The following is a 24,927-nucleotide window of genomic DNA, read 5'->3' on the forward strand; positions in this document are numbered from 1 at the left end:
GCAATTATTGTTCTATTTTTTAATTTTAAATTTATTTTTATTTATTTTTTAAACAATAGATTAGTTTTGTCTTTTCTAGAACTTCATGTAAAAGGAAATACAAAATTTATGTTCCTCTGTATACGGCTTCCTTCACTCAACATAATGCTTTTGAGATTCATATGTGTTATGTTAATCAGTAGTTTGTATGTTTTTATTGCTGGATATTATTCCATTGTAAAAACACACCACCATATTTTTATTCATTTTTCTGCTTGAAGGATTCTGGGCTATTTCCAGTTTTTGGCTCTTATCAGTAAAGCTATCTGAATGTTATTGTACCTATTTTTTGTGGACTTCAGTTATCTGGAGGAAATTTCTAAGAGTGGAATTGCTGGTACATAGGGTAGGTTTATGGCTTAAGTTTCAAATATAGAAAAAGCAATTTCACTTTTCTAAATGTTAATTTCTATTGCTCCTATCAGTACTTGCCTATTGTATGAGTAAACTAAATCTTGCTAGTTCTTTCTTTTGTGAGCAAATGTCTAAGTAAATTCTCCATATCCCCCCCGCCCCCCCCCCGCTGCCCCCGTCCCCCCAAAATAGGTTACTAGGAAATAGGTAGCTAGAGATTTTCTTAAACAATAGGCTTGTAAATATTTGCCCCATGGTAGGTAATATACAAATTACATTTTTTATTGTTTTCTGAATGTGCTACCAGCACACGTGTACACACACACACACACACACACACACACACACACGCACGTGTGCACAGAGGGGGTCATCTGCTCCCCCTAAAGTCAATAATCTTCATCCGATATAAGCTACCGTGATTTAAGCACACCATTTTGGATTGAGGGCTCAGGTGGCTGTTGCTTCTATTTTTTAGTGTATAGTTAACATTGGCAGTCACCCTTAAAATGATGTGACACCAGCTACCCCCAAGTACATTGAATAAGCCATGCCTAGCACAAGAGAACTTGATTTAATTGGCAACAGTGTTTGCTGTCACATGATAGGCACTGAAGTAAAACGAAACCTATTTCACTTTGTATTATCTCTTTTTGATGTAACAGTGAAAACAAAATGTATTTTTAAAGTGCTGGAATTATATAATTTTCACTGTGGAATACATATATCTGGATCAAGTATCTAAGTAACTTTATTTAGGAACTGAATACTTTAAAGCTGTTAAGGGAGTACTTGAAGCTTGCAGTTACAATATTGTCAACAAAAGATGTGATTAAATAAATTGAATGTTGAAGACTTTAGGCTTATGGTTAATACCAGGTAATTAAAAGTAAGCACTGCTGTGGGAGTGCATTATATATTAGCTGTCCTCTTTACCTCATTAACTGGGGTTTTGCATGTTTATGGAGCTAACTTCAATTAAAAATGCCTTTTAAGTTATGCCTATTAAGGTCTTTTAGTTACTATTTTGGTATAAAGTATTACACTTAAATGAAATTGGTATATCGTAAATACCTATGTTTGAGTAATACCCAAGATGAACAAATTTGATTATTTGATATTTTTACATCTAGGTTTTTTATGCCTATGCATTGTTTTTTCTATGTAATATAAGACAGTCTATGAGAGTTAAAAAGTAAAACTTTGCTTGTATACATGTTAAAAAATTGTTCATACCTGCATTTTCTTAACCTTATAAGATTTCTAAGGTTTTATGATTTCAACTTAGTGGTGCTTTAAAATCCTTACAGAAGCATGTTGAGTTTTCTGCTTCACTTCTGAGGTTAAGAAAAAGTTAATTAATTTTCCATTTGAATGCCAAATTCCTATTTTCCTATATACCTTTGGTTATATTTTAAGGTGGATAATTAAAGATGATCCTAAATTTAAAGAATATTATAAATATAAATTGAAATGTTAAAACTGATTATTATATTTTTGTAGAACATTGTCTCGATTCTAAAAAAATGAAGTATAAATAACTGTGAACACCACTGAAGAGATTTCTTATTGAGAGTATATTCTAGGTTGTACATCAAAATAGAGATAAGAAAAAGTTAGGAAAAAGAAGTTGGTTTCCTATTTTCTGTTTTGAAATTCATGTAATTAACTTGAGTGATTTTCTGTATTTTAAAATTTATTTACTTTCTTTATTACAGAAGTGTCATCGTGGCAACAAAAAAATCAGCAGTCTTACCTTCAACACTTACAAGTATACCTACCAATGCTGTCAGTGTGGTTTCTTCAGTAGATTCAGCCCAAGCCTCAGATGTGGGGGGAGAATCACCTGGTGAGTTTGTTATCAGCGATTTCAACAAAAAAGTTCTTAATCCCATTGCAAAGCTTAGGATTTTTGATTAAGTTAAATAGTTTTATTAGGCATATTTTGAATGATTATGCTTTTGTATTATGTTGTTGATTATTTGATGATTTTCTGAATCATCATTTTTGAGTAATATGAAATAAATTAAATCAAGGATTTTAATACTTTCTCCACTTAAACATAGTAGTGTATGACAAATTGGATGCTGCTGGTTGGGTGGTTGAATGAATGACAGATGTATTAAAATACTTTTTTCCTTTCCTTTCACTTGAGAAGATGTGTGTAGATAGTGGTTAATATGAGAAAGTTTTGCTGACATTTGGTCTTTTAATCTGGTTATCAGTTGCCAGATGTTTATATGGTATCCAGTACTTTGCTTTCTCTTGCATAGTTTTTGAATTAGATGCTTGGAAAGGGAATGCTGCCCTCAAGTCTATCATCATTCTAGCATTAGTCATTGTAGTTCAATAACTCTTACTACAATTTGATTTTTGCCCCGCCTCTCTCTCTCTATTCCTTCCTAACGTAAAAGCCTTTTGGTGCACATGTATGGGTGCAAGATCCTATATCCCTAGATGTTGATTGGAAGCTCAGTGATAATAGCAGGTGAACTTGAAGACTATGTGATATTAAAAAGACCAAGTTAGGACAAAGGGAATATTATTTTATATAAGTAGTGTATTTCTAAGTGTTGTGCTATTTCATTAAAAAAAAACCCAAAAAACTAAAAAAAAAAAAAAATTAATCCCCCAAAGGAGTCATCCTCTCTTGTTACTCTAGGATGAGATTAATGAAAAATAAAAGGAATTTTGAAGGAATGACTAGGTGGATTATGTTAAAATCAGAAATAATGTTTTTCCTTCATCTTTTGCGACATCTCAGGCCTCCTATCCAATGTTCTACCTTTATTTGGTAAACCGGTATATCTCAGCGAGTTTTGCTGCTAACTTGAGTTTCTACTAGCCAGTTGTCAGGGACATTTAATTTTTCCTTTCTGTGTACTATGTATCATGTGTTCCAGAAACAAGACTAGTATTTTTAAAAAAAATATTTATTTATTTAAATTTATTTGGTTGCGGGTTTTAGTTGTGGCAAGCAGGCTCCTTAGTTGCGGCATGTGGGCTCCTTAGTTGTGGCATGTGAACTCTTAGTTGCAGCATGCATGTGGGATCTAGTTCCCTGACCAGGGATCGAACTTGGGCCCCCTGCATTGGGAGCATGGAGTCTTAACCACTGCACCACCAGGGAAGTCCCAGGATTGTTTATTTCTTTTGTCTTTCCTGCTTTTCTTTTTCCTTTCATTGTAGTTATTTTACTTGTGCTAACAAAAACTTTTTTTCAAAGTTTTAAATGTGATTAATTCTTTACAAATTTCTTAGTGTTAAGTGACAATAGAAAATGCTCACAGTAGGTTAAGTAAAAAAAAAATTACATGCAATACTTTACATGCTATGAAATCGTAACTATGTGAAGTATGTATATACTTTTCATACATGGAAGAAGCAAGGAAATGTACTCTGAAGTTACTTGATTATTTCCATGAATTAATGGAAATTTTGATTTTCAAAATTTTTAATTTTAGTATATTTTCCAAAAATTTATCAGTAATCCTGTATTATTTTTATAATTAGGAAAGAATAGTTGTTGAAGAAAAATATCCACAAGGAAACCAAAAGCTGCAGTGGTAGTAGACAGTTTTGTGCTGCCTTGTTTTTTACTTTATTAAAACATTTTTTAAGATTAATAGACCTTATATTTTAGGTCAGTTTTAGGTTATAGAAAAATAGAAAGGAAAGTAGGGAGTTCCCATATATGCTCTCAACCTCACTCTCTCTGCATTTCTCTGTTGTTAACATCTTGCAATAGTGTGGTATATGTGTTACATTTTGTTTTTCATCATTCATTGTCTTAGTGAGAAACAATAAAGGAAAGTAAGTGTAGAACTCCAGCAAAATTTCCTCTTCTTTATTTTCTCCTTCTTTATTTCCTTCATCATTATACTCTGATACTTTTTTTTTTTTTTTTTACTTTGGAGAAGCAGCAATTTGGGGATCTGTTTTGGACTGGTTACGCAAATTTCTGTTCTTCCACCTCCATCCAAAGGCCTTAAAAAAAATCAACTGTGATTTTTCTAGACAAGCCCCTGTTGGGAAAAAGTCAGATGTTACTAATATCTATGAAACTTTCTGCTGTCTTTTAAATTCAGTAATAGTGAATTCCTAATAACTTCCCAGAGCATATGTAGTAAATTCAGAGGTTCACAGTACACTGAGTAAAATATTATCATCTTATTTTGAATATATTACCCTTTAATTTCAGTTTATGGGGCAAGGTAAATAGGATCCTCTGATTTCTTTTAAATATATTTTTCAAAATTCATGCAGTCTTTGACTTATTTCAATAAAGCCAGAAAAAATGTTAAACAAGTAAATAAAATTAGTACAAGGGAAAGAAAAAAAAATTCATGCAGTCTTCAGAAGAGATAAGAAACAGAAAGAAAGCTGATATATGAGTAATATTTGATATAAAACAGCATAACAAATTTCTTTCTGAAGCCATTGTATATTTTCCAGTAAGTTCATTACAATGTAAAATACCCTGAAGAACCATATGCAGAATTACAAAATAATTTGCTATCTTGAAGACTATCATATTTATTGGTAAAACCCCACAAAACCCTGTATCCAGCCCATAATGTACCCTTTTCCCCCTCTTATTTAAATTTTGTATAACTTGTGGTGGTAGTGTTTCTCAAATAGTTCCCAGTTTTTTCCATTTTGGGGTAGAATTTGTAGTTCATTTCCTTTATTTAGCTCCCTTTATTTAAAAAAAAATTCGTTCCTTTTTAAAAATGACAAGTCATTCTGAGTTGTTCTTGTGATGATGGTCTTTATTTTTGTCACTTGTTTTGATTTCCATACCTGACTTTTCCTTTCCTCTTCCTCTGTCACTAGGCTCTTGTTTTCACTTATATGGTGTCTCGATTTTAGTTTATTATTTCCATTCCATTGATTGCTGCCATGAACATTACTGCCTTGATAAGAAATCTAACCCAACTGAGTGTTTTCAGTCATCCTATTTCTTACTCTCCTACAGCCCTATTTTTCGTGCTTTGCCTACTATACTTGCCCTTGTAGTCTATTCTCTTTTCACTTGGAATTCAAACAAATAGTTATCTCTCTGCCATCAATATTTTTAGCTGATAGATTTTTGTTTTCTTTTTGGTAGATCTCTTGATTTAAGTTATTTGCCATTAAAAAAAATAGGCTATACAGTATATCAAAGCTTATTATGCTGCTTCTGGTTCAAGCAAGATTTGGGAAAAATGATTTGTGAATGAATTGATTGCTATTGTGATTACATGGTGAGCTGGGCAGTTTATTCTTGCAGATCTGGGTAACTTAGGTATTATTCTTGGTTTGATCTTGGATTATTTTAGTACAGTTAATATCTGTCTCTGTGGACCGTAAACCTTTGTGTCTTGGGACAACTTCAGTTCTGAATTTTATAGTGAGTCAGCAACAAAAAGTGAACTGCTCATAGTTAGTAATAGATTATTGGTTAATAAAAAAATATACTCGATAGTACATAGTACATTAGCAAAAATGGGAACTTCCTTGGAAGAAACCATGTTGAACAGAAAACATAAAATATGAGTTTTGTAGCAAAAAAGTTTAAACTATTTGGAAATTTTGATATCAAAATGGGATTTCTATGTTTTACGTGTGGCACAATTAAAGACAAACTAGGACTGGATCCCAGAAAAAGAATGAGAACTTGTCAACTTATGTGAGGTCAAAGATTTTTCTGTCAAAACATTACCACCCAAATAATTTTATAATTTTGTGAAAAAATTAAGGATTTGTTAATACATTTTATTTTTATTTATTTAAAAAATTTTATTTTTTATTTTTATTTTTGGCTGCATTGGGTCTTTGTTGCTGTGCGTGGGCTTTCTCTAGTTGAGGCGAGCGGGGCTACTCTTTGTTGAGGTGCGCGGGCTTCTCATTGCAGTGGCTTCTCTTGTTGCGGAGCACGGGCTCTAGGCGCACTGCCTTCAGTAGTTGTGGCACGTGAGCTCTAGAGTGCGTGCAGGCTCAGTAGTTGTGGTGCACGGGATTAGTTGCTCCGCGACATGTGAGATCTTCCCGGGCCGGGCTCGAACTCTTGTCCCCTGCATCGGCAGGCGGATTCTTAACCACTGTGCCACCAGGGAAGCCCTGGAAATACCTTTTAAAACAGTGTACATTATTAAAACTATGATCAGTATCCAAGTTTTGACTCATACAAATTTCAGATTTTAGTTTGAATAATGTTTCTTAGCTTTTGTAGCATTTTATTAGCAAAAAAGTGTAATATAATAATAATGGCAAACCTTTCGTAAGAAGTGGTAAAAGATTCATCAGAAGAAACAAGGTTTGCCCTTTGTGTATGCATATTTATTTATAAAGAACACTAAAAGAGAAAATAGAGTTTTTAGTAAATATATCAAAATCTGTAAATTTTAGTTACTCATTAGTAAAGGTTTAATTGTCCAGACTACAGTATGTGTTAAGATGCAGTTACTCTTTTTTCAAATGTCCGGTGGTGTTTTCAAATATGTTTGATTTGCAAAGCGTAAACGATTAAAACAAAATTGAAGCTAACCCAATGAAGGAACTAAACAGACTGTTCTTAAATAATTTATGTGCTGAGTGTTTGCTAATTTGCAAAATTTAACAGTTACACTACTTACCAGAGTATTAGGCTCTACTGTGTATCAGAGCCATGCATATTATAAATTAGTATGTTTATTTTTAATGTTGAAGGAAAATTTTGATTCTTTGCTTTATATAATCTTTGACCCAAGAGGCTTATCTTTACTTATCCAATAAAAGTTTCTTTTATTTAATGAAGAATTTTAGCTGGGCATATAGACTATCCCTCCCTGAATTGGTCTGGAATGGGTGGGGAGGGAAAGAGGGAGAAAAGGAGAGAGAAGGCAATTAAAAAAATAACCGTGTTTAGGGATTAAATATTGGCATTTGTATTAATAGTACTTTTTTGCAAAGGACATTATTTATGTAGACCCTTAGGGACCTTGAATTAACAATCGGCTATTGGATAGATGCTAGACAGATGATCTATTTACATTTTCCCTTTTGTTCTTTTGAATGTCTGGAAGACTGTCAGTTTGAAGGAGCCAGTTTATCAGTGCAAGGATAAGGAAAAGATAAGTCAGTACCATTCCATATGTTGGAAGTAGCTTCTGAATTTACATGTTTGATCACTTGTTGAAAATATTTTTATTGTTAAATTGATTAAAAACAAATTTGTCATAAATTTATGATTTTTTAAGCTGAGTTGAAAAAATGCTGAATGTATTTGGAAGTTACATTTTTCTGTCTGGTAGGAATGAAGGTCAACCTGGTGTGAAATTACTGATATATTTATTTTTTATGTGATTTTTTTTTCCTTAAAACAATTGCTAGTTGATTCACTTATCTTTGTTGGTAATGTATTTTCTTATGATTTGAAAAGATCACTTTATAAAAAATCCCTTTCTGCTCTAGTCTTTTTAAGGTTTGAAAATTGGCATTATTTCTAGGGTAGTGTCAAGAAAGCGTTTTTGTTACTGTTTCATGTAGAGCCACCAATGCTCCTTGACTTTTTCAAATTTTGATATATATATATTTCACCTCATTAAAATTAGTCTCAATTTGTGCAGTAAAAGCTAATGTTGTTTTAAACTACTGTCTGAATTGAAGCCTCATACAAACATTTTCTTGCAATTTATTACTTCTATCTCTTTTTAAGTAGATGAGGCCTTATGTGTTCCTTTTCATCAACTTCAGAAAAGCTCAAGAAAAAATACCAATTAGGCCTTTTATTTTTTATTTTTATTTTTATTTTTTGCGGTACGCGGGCCTCTCACTGTTGTGGCCTCTCCCAATGCGGAGCACAGGCTCCGGATGCGCAGGCCCAGCGGCCATGGCTCACGGGTCCAGCCGCTCCGCGGCATGTGGAATCCTCTCGGACTGGGGCACGAACCCGTGTCCCTTGCATCGGCAGGCAGACTCTCAACCACTGCGCCACCAGGGAAGCCCTGTCAGATGATTTTGTATGCACTGGGAAACGAAACAATTTGTGTGACTTGCTTTATTGTGATATTCACTTTGTTGTGGTCTGGAACCAAACCCAACATATCTCCGAGGTATCCCTGTATTCAGACAGTATATTTATATTAATTATTCAACCGTTTTTCCTTTAGTTTATGTAATCTTGAGGTTTTACATTGGCAAAATAATGAATTCAAAGAGTTACGCAATTCCTCCTTTAGTCATTTACCAAATTTCAGATTTGATTCTGCTGCTGCGTTCTTGATTTTATCCACTGTGTTTTCTCACAATTAGATTTCAACTTCTGGCTGACTACAATTGCTAAGATGCCTTTGTAAAATGCATTAATTTGAGAGATGTTACCATGTAGAAAAATGTGCATCTTATCACGATGAAATAGGTTGTCTGGAAAAGAATTCTTACTTAGAGATTTATTAAATTCTGGTTCTTTTAAAATAAGCCCATGATTGCCATCTTTCTCTGCCCAACTTCATCTAAAGTCTGTGTCAATATTCTCCAGCCAAAGATCCCAGTAGTAAACCTTTGGTTGACTAAGTCAGTGAGGGAGAATGCACATAGTGAAACTTGGGGCATCTCAGGAATAGTGTGTTAGAAAAGATTTATTATAGGATTTGAGCTTGCACGTAAGTGCAAAGAACAGAGTCTGAAAGGATATATTCCAAATTGCTGATAGTGGCTGCCTTTGGGGAGGGACTGGGACTAGGAGGGTTTGTGCAAAACACTGCTGAATTTAAAAATATGGATGTATTCGTGCTTTGTGTAATTAAAAAATAACTAGAAAAAATGATGATTTTGGGGAGGGGTTAAGGAAGTGGGGCTTTCTTCTGTCAGAAAGCATGGGTAATTCTATGATTAAATATCCTAATAAATCTTACCTAGAATCGTGGAAGACTTGAATGAGGGTAAAGCTCTAATTTGTAAAGAAACAGCAATCTTTCATATTAAGATTTGGGATGTTTGACCATCTTTGTTATTTGGCTGGAGTTCATGTTTTTGTCTGTTGGGGCATGATTACAGAGTGGTATTGTTTTATGTTGATTCATCATGGTCATGGCATGGCTTTGTCTGATGTTGCTGTTTTATGAAATTGTTTATATTCAGGGAGAGAATAACAAGACCTAGCTGGGGGCTCTAAGCCAGCTCTTAACAACGCCAGGGCCTAGTTGACATTACAGGGCCAGCTCCCAGATGTCAAAGAGGCTGCTTTTCTACCTTCTCATCTGTTTCTGCCATCTTTCTTTCTACATCCTAGGTGAACATTTCTTCTTATATCTTTCTTTTATCTTTCTGTCCACACCACTTTGTCTCCTTGAGGTGTTTCCAGGCTACCCATGCCTGAAGTTTTAAGAATAGATCAAAAGAATCTGATCTCTGATAGTGCATCCTGATAGGTTCCAGAATCCTTTGAGGCCCTCTTCCCTCCTTGTCTATAAGCTTTGCATCTTTGTTTCATTTGCTTCAATATGTTTGCTGCCTTTCTTGGTCTACCTTTCTATAGAATTGTGATGGGATTTCAGTCTGCTCTAATACTAACTTGGTGCCCTTTTAGGACACTACTTTTAGAAAGAGAAACTTTACTTCTTGGATTGCAGCTGCAAGCAAGTTGTGCATACCTCCTCTGCCTATACTGTCCAGGTTGTTAGGCTATCATCTCAGTTGGATTCCAGTGACTCTTATGGTCCCTGTGTCAGAGAGGGGCATTTGACACTGTGTGCGTGTCCATTCTTTTCTTCCTTCTCCCTATTATTGTCCTTAGAAAGAAAATGGCTCTTCTGTTTCTTCAGGTCCTACTCCTAGCTTAAATTGAATGCTTTTCTATCCCATATATCCTGATTGTTAAATGGGAACTTTATTTTTCCCCTACTTTCTTGAGCTTTTTAGAACTCTTCAAGCCTCAGTAAATTATCCTCCAAATTAGTCTTCTAGACTTTTTCAATACTTCTCATACTGTGTGTTGTTTCTGTACCTATCCATTCTTTGACTCTGTCAGAGTTAAGTTCCTGGTAATTATTTTTCTCTTGCCAAGTAAAATTTATAAGCACAGTTATTTGTTGAAAACATAAAGGAGGTAGCTCTTGTATAGGGCAAGGTAGTTTGAACATCTTGTGCTATAAGATGGTGAGTGGGCATTTAACAATACAGATATACAAGAGTAAGGACATCTGGGAGTGTTCATTGGAGAGTAAAATAAGATCACATGGTGAAAATTAATTTTACAAAGTAGTTTGAACAAAGATAGGGACATAAAATTGTAGGAACTAGAGAGGGAAGTATATACCAGGTGGGAAGATTGACCTACTAAAATATGGGGATGGAATGATTAAGGGAATCATTTCTGCAATTAACATAAATTGAGAACCTTGTATTGTGTCAGTTTGTCTAGGTGCTAGAGATCGATGGATGAAAAAGATGAGATCTCTGCTTTCAAAAAGATTAGTATACTAGGAAAAAGGACATTTAAAAAACCAATTGAAATACAATGTGACAAATGCAAACAACAGGTTATTTACTAATTACAGTGAGGATGCACATGAGGGAGTGTGTTCTGCTTGTATCATTTAAGAAAGGTTTCTCAGGTGGTTATTGCATAATGTTTGCTGGACTAGACTCAGAAGCATTCAGGGTATAGCAGAAGTTATTTGGTGGCTGAATAAAGACAGTTTTCATGGTAATGAGGCATACCTATTTAAGCTAAATTTGGAATTAACCGTTTCTGTTTTTTGCTTCAATTAAAAAAGTTTCTAATTGTAAATCTCTGTTGCCACTTGATGTTCAATGAAAGGAATCATGACCCCACTTTAGTGAGTCAGAATTTACTTTTCTATTACGTTTTCAGCTGATGGGTGGAAGGACTGCTTGGTGTGATAATTGAACTGGTAACTGAGATTTTTATATTAAATGATTCAAGAAAAACCTTGTTAATTGGTAGATTTTAATATTATCCAAATTAATAGGCATTTAAAAATGCAGTATAGTATGTTTTTTGGTAACTTGCTATCAGGATATCTTTTTTGTTTGAATTCTTGTATCTAAAAACAGAAAATCCCCTGAATGGTTATTTTCTTTTATAGGTGGTAGATCATCTAATGCAAAATTACCTGCAGTTCCAACAGTTGGTTCAGTTCCACAAGACCAAGTTTCGAATATGAGGTATTCAAGCTACTAACTTGGATATTTGTGATTTATTCCTTTTGATGACTCTTAAAAATGTCTAGCTACAATTTTTAGAAAAATTTACTTTGTTTCTTTTTTAAAAAACATACATGACGTTTAGAGGCTTGGGAGTATTTTAGAAGTGCCTTCTTAAAGATTATGAGATGTAAAAGATTCCCAAGAAGTAGCTTTTTGTGATTAATAAATATGGAATGCATAACAAATATTTAATTTCACAGGTAGTTAGTAGCTTATGGCTTACGTTTCATATGATTGTAGATTGAACATTTGGAATTCATTGTTCATCTTCCCTAGAAATGTTGAAATAAGAAGTTTATATTGATACTGAATTATAGATAGATTTTTACTGTCAGTTATCTTGTTTAATTGGGTATATGCATTTCAAATTCTAATTTGGAAGGCTGTGAATATATTCCACTACTAGGGCCTTTGTGACTAGAGTTCTTAATCTGCCTTATTACAATTGGGAAATGCATAACACTTTAAAAATAAACGTACTTGGGTGCTACAAGTGTAGGCTTGTAGTTGTGATGTCATCCAGGGATAAGAGGATCCATGAGATAAGTAGAGAGAAATAGTTTTATGGATAGTACCTGGGAAGAGATGGTTATTGAGCACAGAAGTTTCCAGCAGCTTACCAGTTGATAGTTTCAGTAGCATCTCTTGTTGGTTGTATGAATAGAAAGTACTCTTTGTAGGAATAGTTAATAAGTAGTGGCTGTTTATATATATGTTTGGTTCATAAGTTAGAAACTGAATTTCCTGAAATGCAGAGGGCTTGTTTTTTTTAAACTCATTAAATATATATATATGTATACCGCTGGACATGGATCCAACCAACCACAGATTGAAAATATTAAAACAAAATTTCCAGAAAGTTCCACAAAGCAAAAATTTGTCTCACACTGGCAACTATTTTTTTTGATGTTTCTTTTTTTGTAGTTTTCTTTTTTAAAATTAAAAAAAAATTTTATTGAAGTATAGTTGACTTATACAATGTTGTGTTAATTTCTGCTGTACAGCAAAGTGACCCAGCCATATATATATATATATATATATATTCTTTTCCATTACAGTTTGTAGGACCTTGTCGTCCATCCATTCCACACACGATAGTTTGACATTGGCAACTATTTATATAGCATTTACATTGTATTTACATTGTATTAGATATTATAGGTAATTTAGATATGATTTAAAATATAGGTTATATGCAAATACTATGCCCTTTTACATAAGGGACCTGAGCATCCACAGATTTTGGTATCTGTAGGGAGTCTTGGAACCGTTCCACTGTGAAAACCGAGGGACAACTGTGTGTATATATACGTATGGGTTTATGTGTGTATACATGTATATAAGAATATATGTACATATAGTCACAAAGAGATATATTGAGTAAATTGATATCATTATAAATGTGCCAGTATACTATTTGCAAGTGAGAAGTTGTTCAGCTTGCATTAGAAAGAAATTGTTTATAGAGATAGATGTTAGTGAAAAAGAATATAGACTGATTCTTTCAGTTTATAAACATTATTGAGTTTGTAATTATTGAGTTCTCAGCTGGAGCTGAGAACTTAGAAGTGAAGGCATAGTTCTTGATCTGAAGGTGCTCATGGTTTAATGGTCAATAGAAAATTTGTTAAAAGATTGATAGTTTGTTTATGTTGTGATGGGGCTAAAATCAAGTGCTCTCTACTGGCCAGTTAAGCCTTCCAGTAAGAGCTGATGTTTGGAGTGGTTGTTAACCAGGTTGTTTGTGAGGGCTGGGGTGGCAATATACAACAGAATAAAAAAGGATATTCCAGTTTATGTATGACTGATTCACTTTGTTATAAAGCAGAAACTAACACACCATTGTAAAGCAATTATACCCCAATAAAGATGTTAAAAAACAAAACAAACAAACAAAAAAGTATATTACAGGCAGAAGGAATGGTGTGCATAGCAATAGTGAATCTTTAGGTAATTTTAAAATTTTCACATAATTTTACAGTTCTATGAAAACTCATTTTAAAAACTAGAAAACTGATAAATACTAATGAATAGTACAGGTAACTTAACATCATTCTATTAGTATTACAGAGAGGCTCGAACATGCTTTGGAAAAGGCAGCTCCTCTTCTACGAGAGATATTTGTAGATTTTGCACCTTTTCTTTCTCGGACACTTTTGGGTAGCCATGGACAAGAACTGCTTATAGAAGGAACAAGTAAGTGATTCTTCTTTCTTCATACATACATTTAAACTACAGGGTTGAAAACTGAAATGAATAATAAGAGATGCATGGAGTTTTATTGTTTGTTTTCAGCCTTTGACAAGGCTTCTCAAAGAGTCTGTACATGTCTTTTAAAGAATATGGCATGACTGCTATTCTAATCTGTTCAAGGTTTTTTATCAGTGATTTGCATGAGATTTGTGTGCATTAGATTTATTACTGTGTGTTTTGGGGAACAATAAAAAAAGAAAAAAAAAGTATTGAATGAAAGAACTAAGAAATGTTTTAATACATTAAAATTAACTATGAGAATTGAGAATTGGAGAGACTGGTGTTATAGTAATAAGTGGGGTATTTACCTGAGATTTTACTTGAATTTAAGATCTATATAAACAATAGTGTATTGCTACATATTAGGAAAATGAGGAATGCATTATTTGTCTCTGTTAGTGGAATTCTGTTTTACAAATAAGTAGAAAAAACAGTAGTATTTTACTCTATCTTGCTTATATCATACATAGATTACTGGATCTTTTCTAGGTAGGGTACTTTGAGATTGTGTCAAACTAGATAACATGCATAGTAAGTAAGTTGCTGCATGGATTGGAAACCATGCTATTTATGGAATGGATGGAGGGGTATTGGGACTTTTTTTTTACACGAAGCACTTGTCAAATAGTTAAGTGTCTTCTAATATTAAAGAGGTTAACTCAATCAAGTGAAAGTAGACCTTGAATTTCCTCAGACAGCAGGAATCAGTTCAACAGAGATCAACTTTTCAAATGATTAGCTCTATTTAAGAGCTTAACAGACTGACTTCAAAATACAAATCTTCATTCCCATAGCTAGAATTTTTTTAAGGAGAAGCTAGAGGATTTTCATCAATGATAATGTCAAATTGATTTTTTTCATTCAAAAGTGTTTGGACTAGATGTTTGCTAAGTCTGGCTTGTCTGTATCCATGTTAGATGGTTTAAGGATGAGACACATATTCTCCTAAAGCTGAAAAATCATGGGAAAGCATAATTATCTGTATGCAAGTATCTTTAAATATCAACTTACAGCTTTAGTTATCATGACTTTTTGTTGGTTATCAGTCACTAGATGATCTCCTAAGGAATTTCTTAAAACTTGTGAAAAAAGCCCCTCTTTTTTTTTTTTTTTTTTGCGGTACGCGGGCCTCTCACTGCTGTGGCCTCTCCCGTTGCGGAGCACAGGCTCCGGATGCGCAGGCTCAGCGGCCATGGCTCACGGGCCCAGCCGCTCTGCGGCATGTGGGATCTTCACGGACCGGGGCAGGAGCCCGTGTCCCCTGCATCGGCAGGTGGACTTTCAACTACTGCGCCACCAGGGAAGCCCAAAGCCCCTCTTTTTATAGAAATAAGGATATAATGGTAATCAAAGTTATAAATAGGTTAATGTTCAAGATATCTGTATCTGAGTGTTAATTATGGGATATCAGCACTTTATTTGACCCTTAAAATATGTATCTATAAGAGTAATAATCATTAGCTAAAATAATAATTTCATTATCATCCCTGCTTTAAATTTATATGGAGTTGGTGATGATTGATATCATTTCCATATAGTCAAAGAATAGCACTGAATTTATTTGAAAAAAAGTTCAGATTTTAGAAATACTGAACTAAGTTTGTGGTGGAAATTTATTTCATCTGCTGAAGGATATAATTGTTTAGCCAAGGACTATTTGACGTAATGAAGTAATAAAATTTGAAAGGAAGTGAATTGATACATTGAAGGACTTCACCCTAATTTATGTTTCACATATCAAACATTTATTCTTTTAAAGTGGTGTGACAACTTATTAACTATATTTCATTTTGTAACAGTAAATTGAATGTATTAATTTTAGCCTTTCAGTATAGCAAGACATTTTGGCTACTTAGTTGATCTTTGAATTTTATAATAGACCCAGAAAAATAGTATCACCTTAGATACTCAGAAGTATTAAACTTGCCAATTCTAGATCCTGGAACAAAATTTAATTTAGAATCAATTTCTTATGGTAAATTCTGATAAAATGATAAAAAGAGGATGATGCACTATTGCTCGTCTATAAACTTGAGCAGTGACTACTCATTGGTCTGTGTTCATAAAAATAGCAAACAAATCTAAGAGTTTTATATAGCTTATGTATTTTAAGTTGTGAGGAATCCTTTGGGTGGTGGTTTTATGCATTGTAAAACAGGAAAGTGTTGAAGGGAGGTCATCCCAGCATAGTTCTGTTCAAAAAGCATTGGACTAAAAGGCAGGATACCTCAGCCCTTGTCAGTCACTAGCTGTGTGACCAGGTACTTGAAAATTTATTACTTTTAAATTTTAAATGTGATTTTTATTAATAATTTTAAATGAACATTTAAAATATTTACAAAGTAGGAATTTTAATATCCATGAACTTATTTTTGGCAACTACCCAGACTATCTTTGTTTTGCCATAATTGTTATATCCACCTCCCTTTGTTTTGCTTTAGTGTTTCAGTTAATCCCAGACATCACATTGTTTCACCCCTAAATAATTCATAATTCATATAAAAATATATTTTCTTACATAATCATAATTGCTGCTATTATACCTAATAATATTAATAATAATTCTGTAATACTCAGCCCATATTCATCTTTATTTACAAGATTTTTTTATATTGATTTTCTTCCAATTAAGATCCAAAGTCAGTTTTACTGAATTTGATATGTCCCTTAAGTCCATGTTAATGTCAAATAGTTTCCCCCATTCTTCCTCTGTTTTCATGTTATTGACTCATTGAAGAAATGTGGTTGGTGGCTCTGTAGAATGTTATACATTTTGGCACTCTGGCTATTCTTGGTGATGTTATTTAACAGTTTCTCTATTTTGTGTATTTTCTGATGGCTTGAAGTTTAAAAGTTTAATTAGATGTAATACTTCATGTTACATCATGCCTAAAGTCACATATTTTCTGATTGGCTCAATTTTAGTGATATTAACCCCCTTTTTCAAGTAGTTATAACCCGTTGTAAGAATTGATGTTTTATTACTTTTATTTTTTAAAAGAAATCTTCCAAAAACAAAGAGACGATTACTTTTTTTAAAAGTTTGTTTTATCTGACAATTACCTTAAGTGATTTCATTGGACACTTCTTATAAATCTAAGGTTCATTATGAGGTCTTTGTGATCTTAATTTTCCTATATCTTAAAACATTTTCCTAATTATCATTACTCATCAGTTATTTCTAGCTATACTAAGGACTAAAATAATAAGAAAACAAGAATACTGGAATTGCCCCTATAATCCTAGGAAAACAAATCATCACTCTTGGATCACCCTCAGTTTTCTTACTGCGTTGGCCAAAGTATTGCATTGTATTTTAAGAAGATATAAATTTGTTTTTTCAGGGGGATCAAAAACTGGTATTTGGGGAGGGCAAAAGTATCTTAGACATTACAGTGGTTTTTGACCTTCTGATGGACAACAGTACGTCTGTATAGTTTATCTTTAGCATTAAAATTTCATGGGGGCACAGTTAAGAAAAAATGGTCTGAAATGTTCCTTAGGCTCCTCAAAAAAGGTTGAGAAATATTGGTATAAAAGAAGTCTGTGGATACCGTCTTTGTGGTCTTATTTTTAGCTTTCACTGAATATAGTTAAGAATTCAGAATTTTTTATTTTCTGCCCATAATAGTGAGGTGAAAAAAATTGACAGGAGAAGACATTTTATAATTACTAGACCAACTGTGGGTGAATTTGAGGAGACAGGGAGTAGTACTCATAATTTTTATCAAATCAGGACTTCATTAATGCACAGCATATTTCTGTGGACAAAAAAGGAAATTGGTTTTCTCAGCATCGTGTCATTCAATAGGAGGAAGGACTTCATTCTACAAAATTTATACAATGTTTTGTGACAAGAACCTGGGACATCTCATTTTGCTAAGAAGGCCTGTGACAGTGTTCATCCATCGTTCATGATGGCTGTGCACCACAATTTACTTGGTGCAGTTCTGAGTGAATAGATACTAAAGCAGGTATATGCCGAAGACAATTGGAAGGAGCATTTCATATAGAAATGAAAAAATTCAGTTGATTAATCATTCTGAATGGTGTTTATAATCTAAAGAAGAAAATATTTTGGAATTCGAGAGAAAAGAAAATGGCTGTTCTCTCTACAACAAAATTTTGAATAATCCAACTTTTCCAAAGTATTGCATTTGATGATGTTAGTTCAAGAAGAAGGACCAGAATTAATGATAAAGTTGCACCTATTAGAATTTTATTTGAAATTTAGAAGCAGTATTTTTAAGATGAATATCATGTTTATAGATTCATGAGGAGCAGTTAATTATATCCAAATTATAGACAAATACTTTCAAAACCTGGAAAACAGGGAAAAATTTTTGAGTTTATTATGCTTAAATTCTTACTGAAACTTATAATAATGTTTACACCATCGCTTTATCTTTTTGTAAATTATTTAAGGTGACTTAAGATAAATAAATAAAACAACAAACAGGGTTCTTATGTTCCAGACAGTAAATGGTCATGACCATTTTTCATGGTACACTTGAGAATTTAGGTATCTCAGTGCATTCGGATGTTGATAGCTTAATATCTGGTAAGCCATTTAGTACTTCTGAGTTTAATAGTATGGAAAAACAGTGGTAATAGAGGTGGGATAAATAGTCTCTGGTGGAGAAATTGAAGTGGTCTTTGGTTGTGAAACACCAGAAGAGTATAAATCTCTTGGCTTTGGCATTTTCAGTTTGTCTTTTTTGAGGAGACTAAAATTCCATATTGTTGAAAAATCAATCAAAGGTAAAACCAAGAAAACTGAACCCAAGGGTCAGATTATGAGGCTAGTCAGATCCCTGAGCCTACAGTACCTTGTTCACTTTCTGCTAAGTGGGACAATAATAGGATTTGTGTGTGTAAAATGAAAATTGATGCTTCTGCAACAACTTACAACTTCACTCCAAGTGTTGTTTTAAGGCCTTCCTTTGGGTAATCCTTAGAGTCTGAATGTAGATCTGAAGACAGATTTACTGATTTATAAATCATTTCTTGCTTTTTTGTCCATGCAACCAGTGTCACAAAACAATTTAGGTCATAGAGAGATGTGATTAAGTTGTGTAATCTGATATCAAGTCCCTTATTGGGATTATTTCCTGTTTATTTATTCCCAAGGTTATATATTTTTGTTTGCAGTATTGATGCCCTTTAGGTAGGAAGCTTAGTATTAGAGGTCTAATATAAGCTCTTTTTTTGTCTTCTGAAGCCCTTTCTCATTTAAAATCCTCCATCGCCCCCTACCCATGCTTTACAGATATATAAAATCTCACTCTAAAAAACACATGAATCATTCTAATCAAACTATGAAATGTTATTTGACATCTTACTGTCCTTGAACACTCAACCCACTGATCAGTGGTTGTATCAACCTTCCTGTGGTTTTCTAATCTTTATTATTGAGAAATAAGACTGAAATAAGTAATTTTTTGAAAGTACGAGTATTGAACTATCCTACAATATGCTGTAGAGAGACAAAGGAACATCTAGAAATCTTTCTAACTTTGAACGGCCCAAGACCCTTTTAATCATTATTGTTCATTATCTGAGTGGATATGAAAGGCTGAGCCAGATCAGGGCCTAAATGCTTTGCCAGAAAAGGAAAGGTGGTAGGAATTCTGGTTCCTTTAGAATCGAGCAGTAAGGAATAATAGTTGTAGAAAAAACCTGAATTTACTTGCTGCAAGTAGTGGCTTTTGAAGTTGAAATATATGGAACTTCCTGTAGTCGGGTAACATTTTATGAAAAGTGACAGGTTTTCAGACCAACAAAGGCTACACCACCAATAAGAGATGGAGTATTGCTGTGCCCTTCCTTTCGGCCTTGGCATTAGCCTGAGGAGGTATGGTCATCTTAGCTCTATAGAAACAACAATTTAGTCTAGTTAATGGCCTGTTTGCTTAATGCAACATGTAGATGTTCTGTAGCTAATTTTCATGCCAGTGCTGACACTGTTACCATCATTTCTACGTTACACATTTTTTCAGACATGGAGAAAAATGGTTTTGACTTTTCTAGAAAGTGAAGGGGGTGAACAACCTGTTTAACTTGAATACTATTTGTAAGGCTACAGAATGCCAACATGTGGCGTCAGCAGGTATGAGGCATCATGACTAAAAGAGGGAAAGAGAAAGAACTACAGAGCAAGAAGATTAAAGAAAGGGAATAGGATGGGATAGGATGCCCACAAGAACTTTAATGTGGAGAAAGAAATAAGGTAATTCTGTGGGGTGTGTGAGGGCCATGAGGAATTATTTTAGTTGTTATACTTAGTTTACTTTGAACTTAAACTTACGTTTGCTTAGAAAAATATAATAATAAAAAATTTTAATTTTTCTACTTATTACTAGTGTAATTTAGTAATTTAGTGCTTTTAATTATTGGCATTGCTTTTTTAAGATACTGGTTATAAAATTTCTTTGAATGTTCTTTAAAGTAGTTACTATATATCTTACTGTTAATCAAAACTAAAGAATTCTTTAGATAGTTATTAACTATATAAAACTTCCTTCCTGAGATATTTTTGGTGAACCCAAATGAAACATAAAAGAGAAATTATAAATGCATTTATTTATAAAAAATCAAGAATATATAACAGACAACGGCTTGCACTTCTGTTAAGGTTTAGAGTGAGGTCACAGGTCAAGGTACTAATAAGAGTGTTTGGGATGTCTGCTGCCATGAAACAAAATGGAAACTTGATTGATAGCTAGAGGGTTGAAGGGAGAGAGTGTGGTGGAGAAAGCAAAGGTCAGGGAGCCATTTCCCTTCTCTGCATGTATAACAATCAACTCTCTCCAAAACAAAATTTAGGTGATATTGGTCAATATGGCATATGTTGTGCACATTTCTATGAGTATTGTGAAATGTCAGTATATATGAAGTTATAATAAATGTTTTAGTAATTTGAAAGCTGAAATGAAATTGGCTACAAAAAATTGTGGTTTTGATGCCAAGTTTAAAGTAATTACAGAATGTTTTGTTTACACATATGATCAAATATGTATAGGTTTGGTTCTTAGCAAGAAGTTAAATTTTATTTTAAAACCAATTTGGACAAAGTTGTATAAGAAATAAATCCCTTGTTTTTTACTTTGTAATTTAAAAAAAAATTCTCTTTGATATAGGTCTGGTTTGCATGAAGTCTAGTAGTTCAGTTGTGGAATTGGTTATGCTACTGTGTTCTCAGGTGAGTGACAAGAATCAATGTTGAATTAAAAGTAAATTCTCAAGTGAATTCATTTTGCAAGAAAGTTAAAATTGATTAGAAATTTTTGCTACAATAGTTTTGTGCTTGCAGTTTTAAAATAATTTATTTGTATTGCAAAAGGGTTACTTCTTGTGTTTGGGGCTAACAGTTTATTTCGAAGTGAGTGCTGAGAGAAATAGGATAGATGAATGAGAAATAGAGGTTTTTCGAGCCACATTTAAAAATGTCCAGATCAAATGGCCTTGAGATGGCTAAATTTCTTTGCCTTGCATATTAAAGTTACAGAAACAGATTTATTTCTATACCTCGCGGAGTGCCACTCTGACTCCCATGGGAATAATGGGTTTACTTCCCTTTTGTGCAGAGGTTATAAAATGAGTGATAAATAATTTTGAATTCTTGTCATTGCTAATTATTTTTGACATATCTAGTAGATTTGGGAAAACATCAACAAAAATATGACAGCCATCATAATAAGATGTAGTGAATAAATTCCTAAAAGCGAGATTACGTTCATTGTTCAGAAACCTTATACCTCATGTGGTAAACTTTAATGATTTTTTTTTTAAACTTATGTAAAAATCATGTATCCTGTGATATTTTCTTTTCTCTTTAGCAGTTAAACAGATGAATGTTTTTATTGAGAGTTTTTTTTGGTAGTCTTTTAAAAATGATATCTTGCTGGTAGTAAATTCCCCTACTTAAAACTTTAAAATAGCCTTTTTTAATAGGAAGAGTATTGGTCTAGAGGTCAAGGGTTCTGACCCATTTCAAAACCTTTGACCTTCATTTAAAACTCTCCTGGTTTACTTGCCTGACGAATAAGGATAATGCAAAATTAATGTTTCTTTTCATCGATTTATTCATTTTAGTGCCTATATTGCCAAATTTATTTTGACTGTGCTGATGGACATTTCATGAATACAAATTAAAGAATCATAGAAGGTGTGAAAAATCAATACTATGCATTGTCAATAAAATGCAATAAGAACAATTACTTCCAGAGATTACATCTAATGGATTTTTATAATGAACTTGTGAAGAGTAGTTATGTTTGAGGTGGGCTTATTATTCTTAGATTTAGCGAGAGTCATGTTTTTAAGTGAATTATCTACTTTAGAAAACTCCCATTCCTTTACAAACTGGATAAAATTTCCCATTTAGTAATCTGATTTGAAATAATTGGTCGTTTATTTCTTGAATGGAAATTACCATATACCATTCTTATACTGACATGAAATTACCCTTACTTTAAGAATCATTTGCTTACAGTTTTATATGTATACTCAACAGCAGTATGAATTTATTGTTTATAGAGATGTAATTGTTTCATAGATGAAGTTTGATAGTGAAGTTTCACTTTCTAGGTTAGAAGAATTTAATGTATTCTTGATACATGAAAGCTGTTTTAAATATAGTATATTACACAGTGGAATGTTAGAAGCTGAAAAGATAAAGAATGACATGTTTTAAAACACCTATTTGTCATGTATGTCACAGTGCTGTTTAATACTATTCCAATCAAATGGGAATATGAAGATCACTTAGAGTAAGTTGCAAAAGTCAGATCATCTCAAAGTTTTGTTTAAATAAAACACATTATTGGTTTGTTTGAAGTTCTTAACATTTTTTATGGGTTCTCCAAAAGTTCCACGGCATCTCTCTAAGATGCAGCACAGTGCAAAAACTGACATGAAAAATGAAGCTAGAATTAGCTCCAGATGTATACAGATTGTTCTGGGGTGATAATTACATTTTTCACTTTGAATTTTCCTAATTCAAAGAGGTCAGATTGGCAATCACAAAAGTGATTTATTTTGTTAAAAAGTGAACTGTCTTTTTCTACATGAAAGCTTAAGAGAGATGAAATTGAATTTGAAGTCGACATTTTGCAGATATTGGGTGGCTGTGGCTTGAGTTTGACTGATAATTTGTTTTAGTCTGAGATAGGGTGGGAAGTAAATGGCTAGCATCTTGCTAAAATTTTAATCAATTTTGTAAAGAAGAGATGTAGTGGATTGAGTGCCAAAGATCGAAAGATCAGGTCAAAAACTCCTTTTTAATCACATAAATAATGGGATATGCTTATGAACTTAACATCTGCAAATTTGATTTAAAACTTTACAAATTAGTTGTTGTTAATTTCATGGCAATCAGCCATGTTCTGATTATTTTTCTTGAATCCATTCAAAACTTTTTTTTTGTATTCTTCTTAACAAAGTGTTTAAGTCTGCCGTATTTTATTACAGAAGAGAGTTTAGAGCCTGAATTTAAGAAATGAGGAAATGATCACGTTTGGTTTGCTGTCATTAAGACCAAGTAGATCACTATATATTTTGTTAAAGCTTCAGCTAGGATCATATTTTTCAATATCCACTCATTCATTAATAGGTTTATTAGATACCATTTCATATTTTATCCCATTTAAATTTTAACATTTTAAGACAAAATGTTATTATTTAGAGTTGAAAATCTTTCTTAAAATATTTAGCATGTTATTTTTGAGTAAAGTTATATATATATATACTTATGGTTTATTAAGTTATGCTTATTCCTATACTGAAAATAATTCAAGAGCTATTTAAGCTCCAAAACCTGATTTAAGTCTTCTTTACTTCTTTAAAATAAGACTGTATACACCCTTCAGGAAACTGTATATTCTCTGATGCACAGAAAATAATTGAACAACTTCGTAATTATATTTCAGATTCAGTTTTTCAGAAGCATGTAACTTGTTTTTGCCCAATATTTGTTGTGTATGTGTATAAACCTTGTAGAAATCCATATGAATTTAAAGAAAATGTTAAATAAATATTTCAAGTAATATTACTCCAGCATTGTGTAAAGTGTTTATATCCTGCTCATTTGACATTAATATCATTTTTGAAGGAATTGACATTGTATTCAAGGCCACTTTATAAAAGTGTTGTGTTGCTCATCCTAATTCAGTCTGACATACATTCCAATAACACTACCTCCCTTCTTGGGTTTAAAGCTTAATTTATGACTGTGCATTGTGAAGTGCGTCATTTAAAAATGGTTTCAACCCAAAACATCTAATAAATAAATAATGTGTATGGCTACTCAGTAGTAGACTTTCTAGACTAGAAATCATTCCATCGGATACTCAACAGTCCACTATCGGAGAGGGCTGTCAGATAAATCTTATGGTAGCTGCATTCATGTCCTGTAAATCACATATTATTGTCTGAGCCTTCTGCCAGGTCATCTATTCTTTTCCCATTTATCAGAAATGCATAGAGTATATAGAAAAACTAGAAGCACCATGTAGTCTGGCCTGGCATCCTGTGTGAGTAGTTAATTAGCAGTAAAAGTTAATTTAAAAATAGTGTTAGTCTGATTTTTCTTCAATACATTTTTCAACAAAATATGTAGATTGTTGCTATTTTGGGAAATATTTCCTTTGCATGAAGGTAATAACAAAAGGTTTGGTCATTTCTTTCAATATCTCTGAATTATTAATTTTAAAAGTATAATGTTCATAATGAGAACCAGCTATCACTATTCATATGATTCTTTAATGTCTGTTTTGTGGTTGAATTATTGCCATTTGAATTTTTTCCTGAATCTTCATAGTAAAGTGTTCCTCTTTTCCATCACTCTCCTCTAATTTCTTTTCTCTAATTCTGGTTTTCTTCTCCTTTTTGAGTTTATTCCTTCTAAATATGTGACATTAATGTTATTGCTCTTGGCTTTTTATTTCATGAGCTTTTCTTTTTTATAGTTGTGATGAGTATTTTGGGTAAAGTAGATAATTTAAAAAAAAAAAAACCCCCGAGAAGGGTAGGGGAAAGCAAACCAGCTCTATATCATGGCACAAAGGCATCTTTCATTATTAGGCCTCT

At 32.9% G+C, this 24,927-nt stretch overlaps 1 protein-coding gene across 4 annotated transcripts in view; it reads left to right on the top strand.

Annotated features, from left to right (window-relative positions):
• Positions 1 to 24,927, top strand: part of LRBA (LPS responsive beige-like anchor protein) — a 727,902-nt gene that overhangs the window by 189,329 nt on the left and 513,646 nt on the right. For all 4 annotated transcript variants that reach the window (XM_033857307.2, XM_033857309.2, XM_033857305.2 and 1 more), the window contains exons 31-34: positions 2,112 to 2,242; positions 11,466 to 11,544; positions 13,649 to 13,782; positions 20,979 to 21,040. In XM_033857307.2, coding sequence (XP_033713198.1) covers positions 2,112 to 2,242; positions 11,466 to 11,544; positions 13,649 to 13,782; positions 20,979 to 21,040 — 406 coding nt within the window. The remainder of the gene's footprint in view (positions 1 to 2,111; positions 2,243 to 11,465; positions 11,545 to 13,648; positions 13,783 to 20,978; positions 21,041 to 24,927) is intronic.

The sequence above is a fragment of the Tursiops truncatus genome, chromosome 5 (genome assembly GCF_011762595.2).
Source record: "Tursiops truncatus isolate mTurTru1 chromosome 5, mTurTru1.mat.Y, whole genome shotgun sequence".
Taxonomy (NCBI): Eukaryota; Metazoa; Chordata; class Mammalia; order Artiodactyla; family Delphinidae; genus Tursiops; species Tursiops truncatus.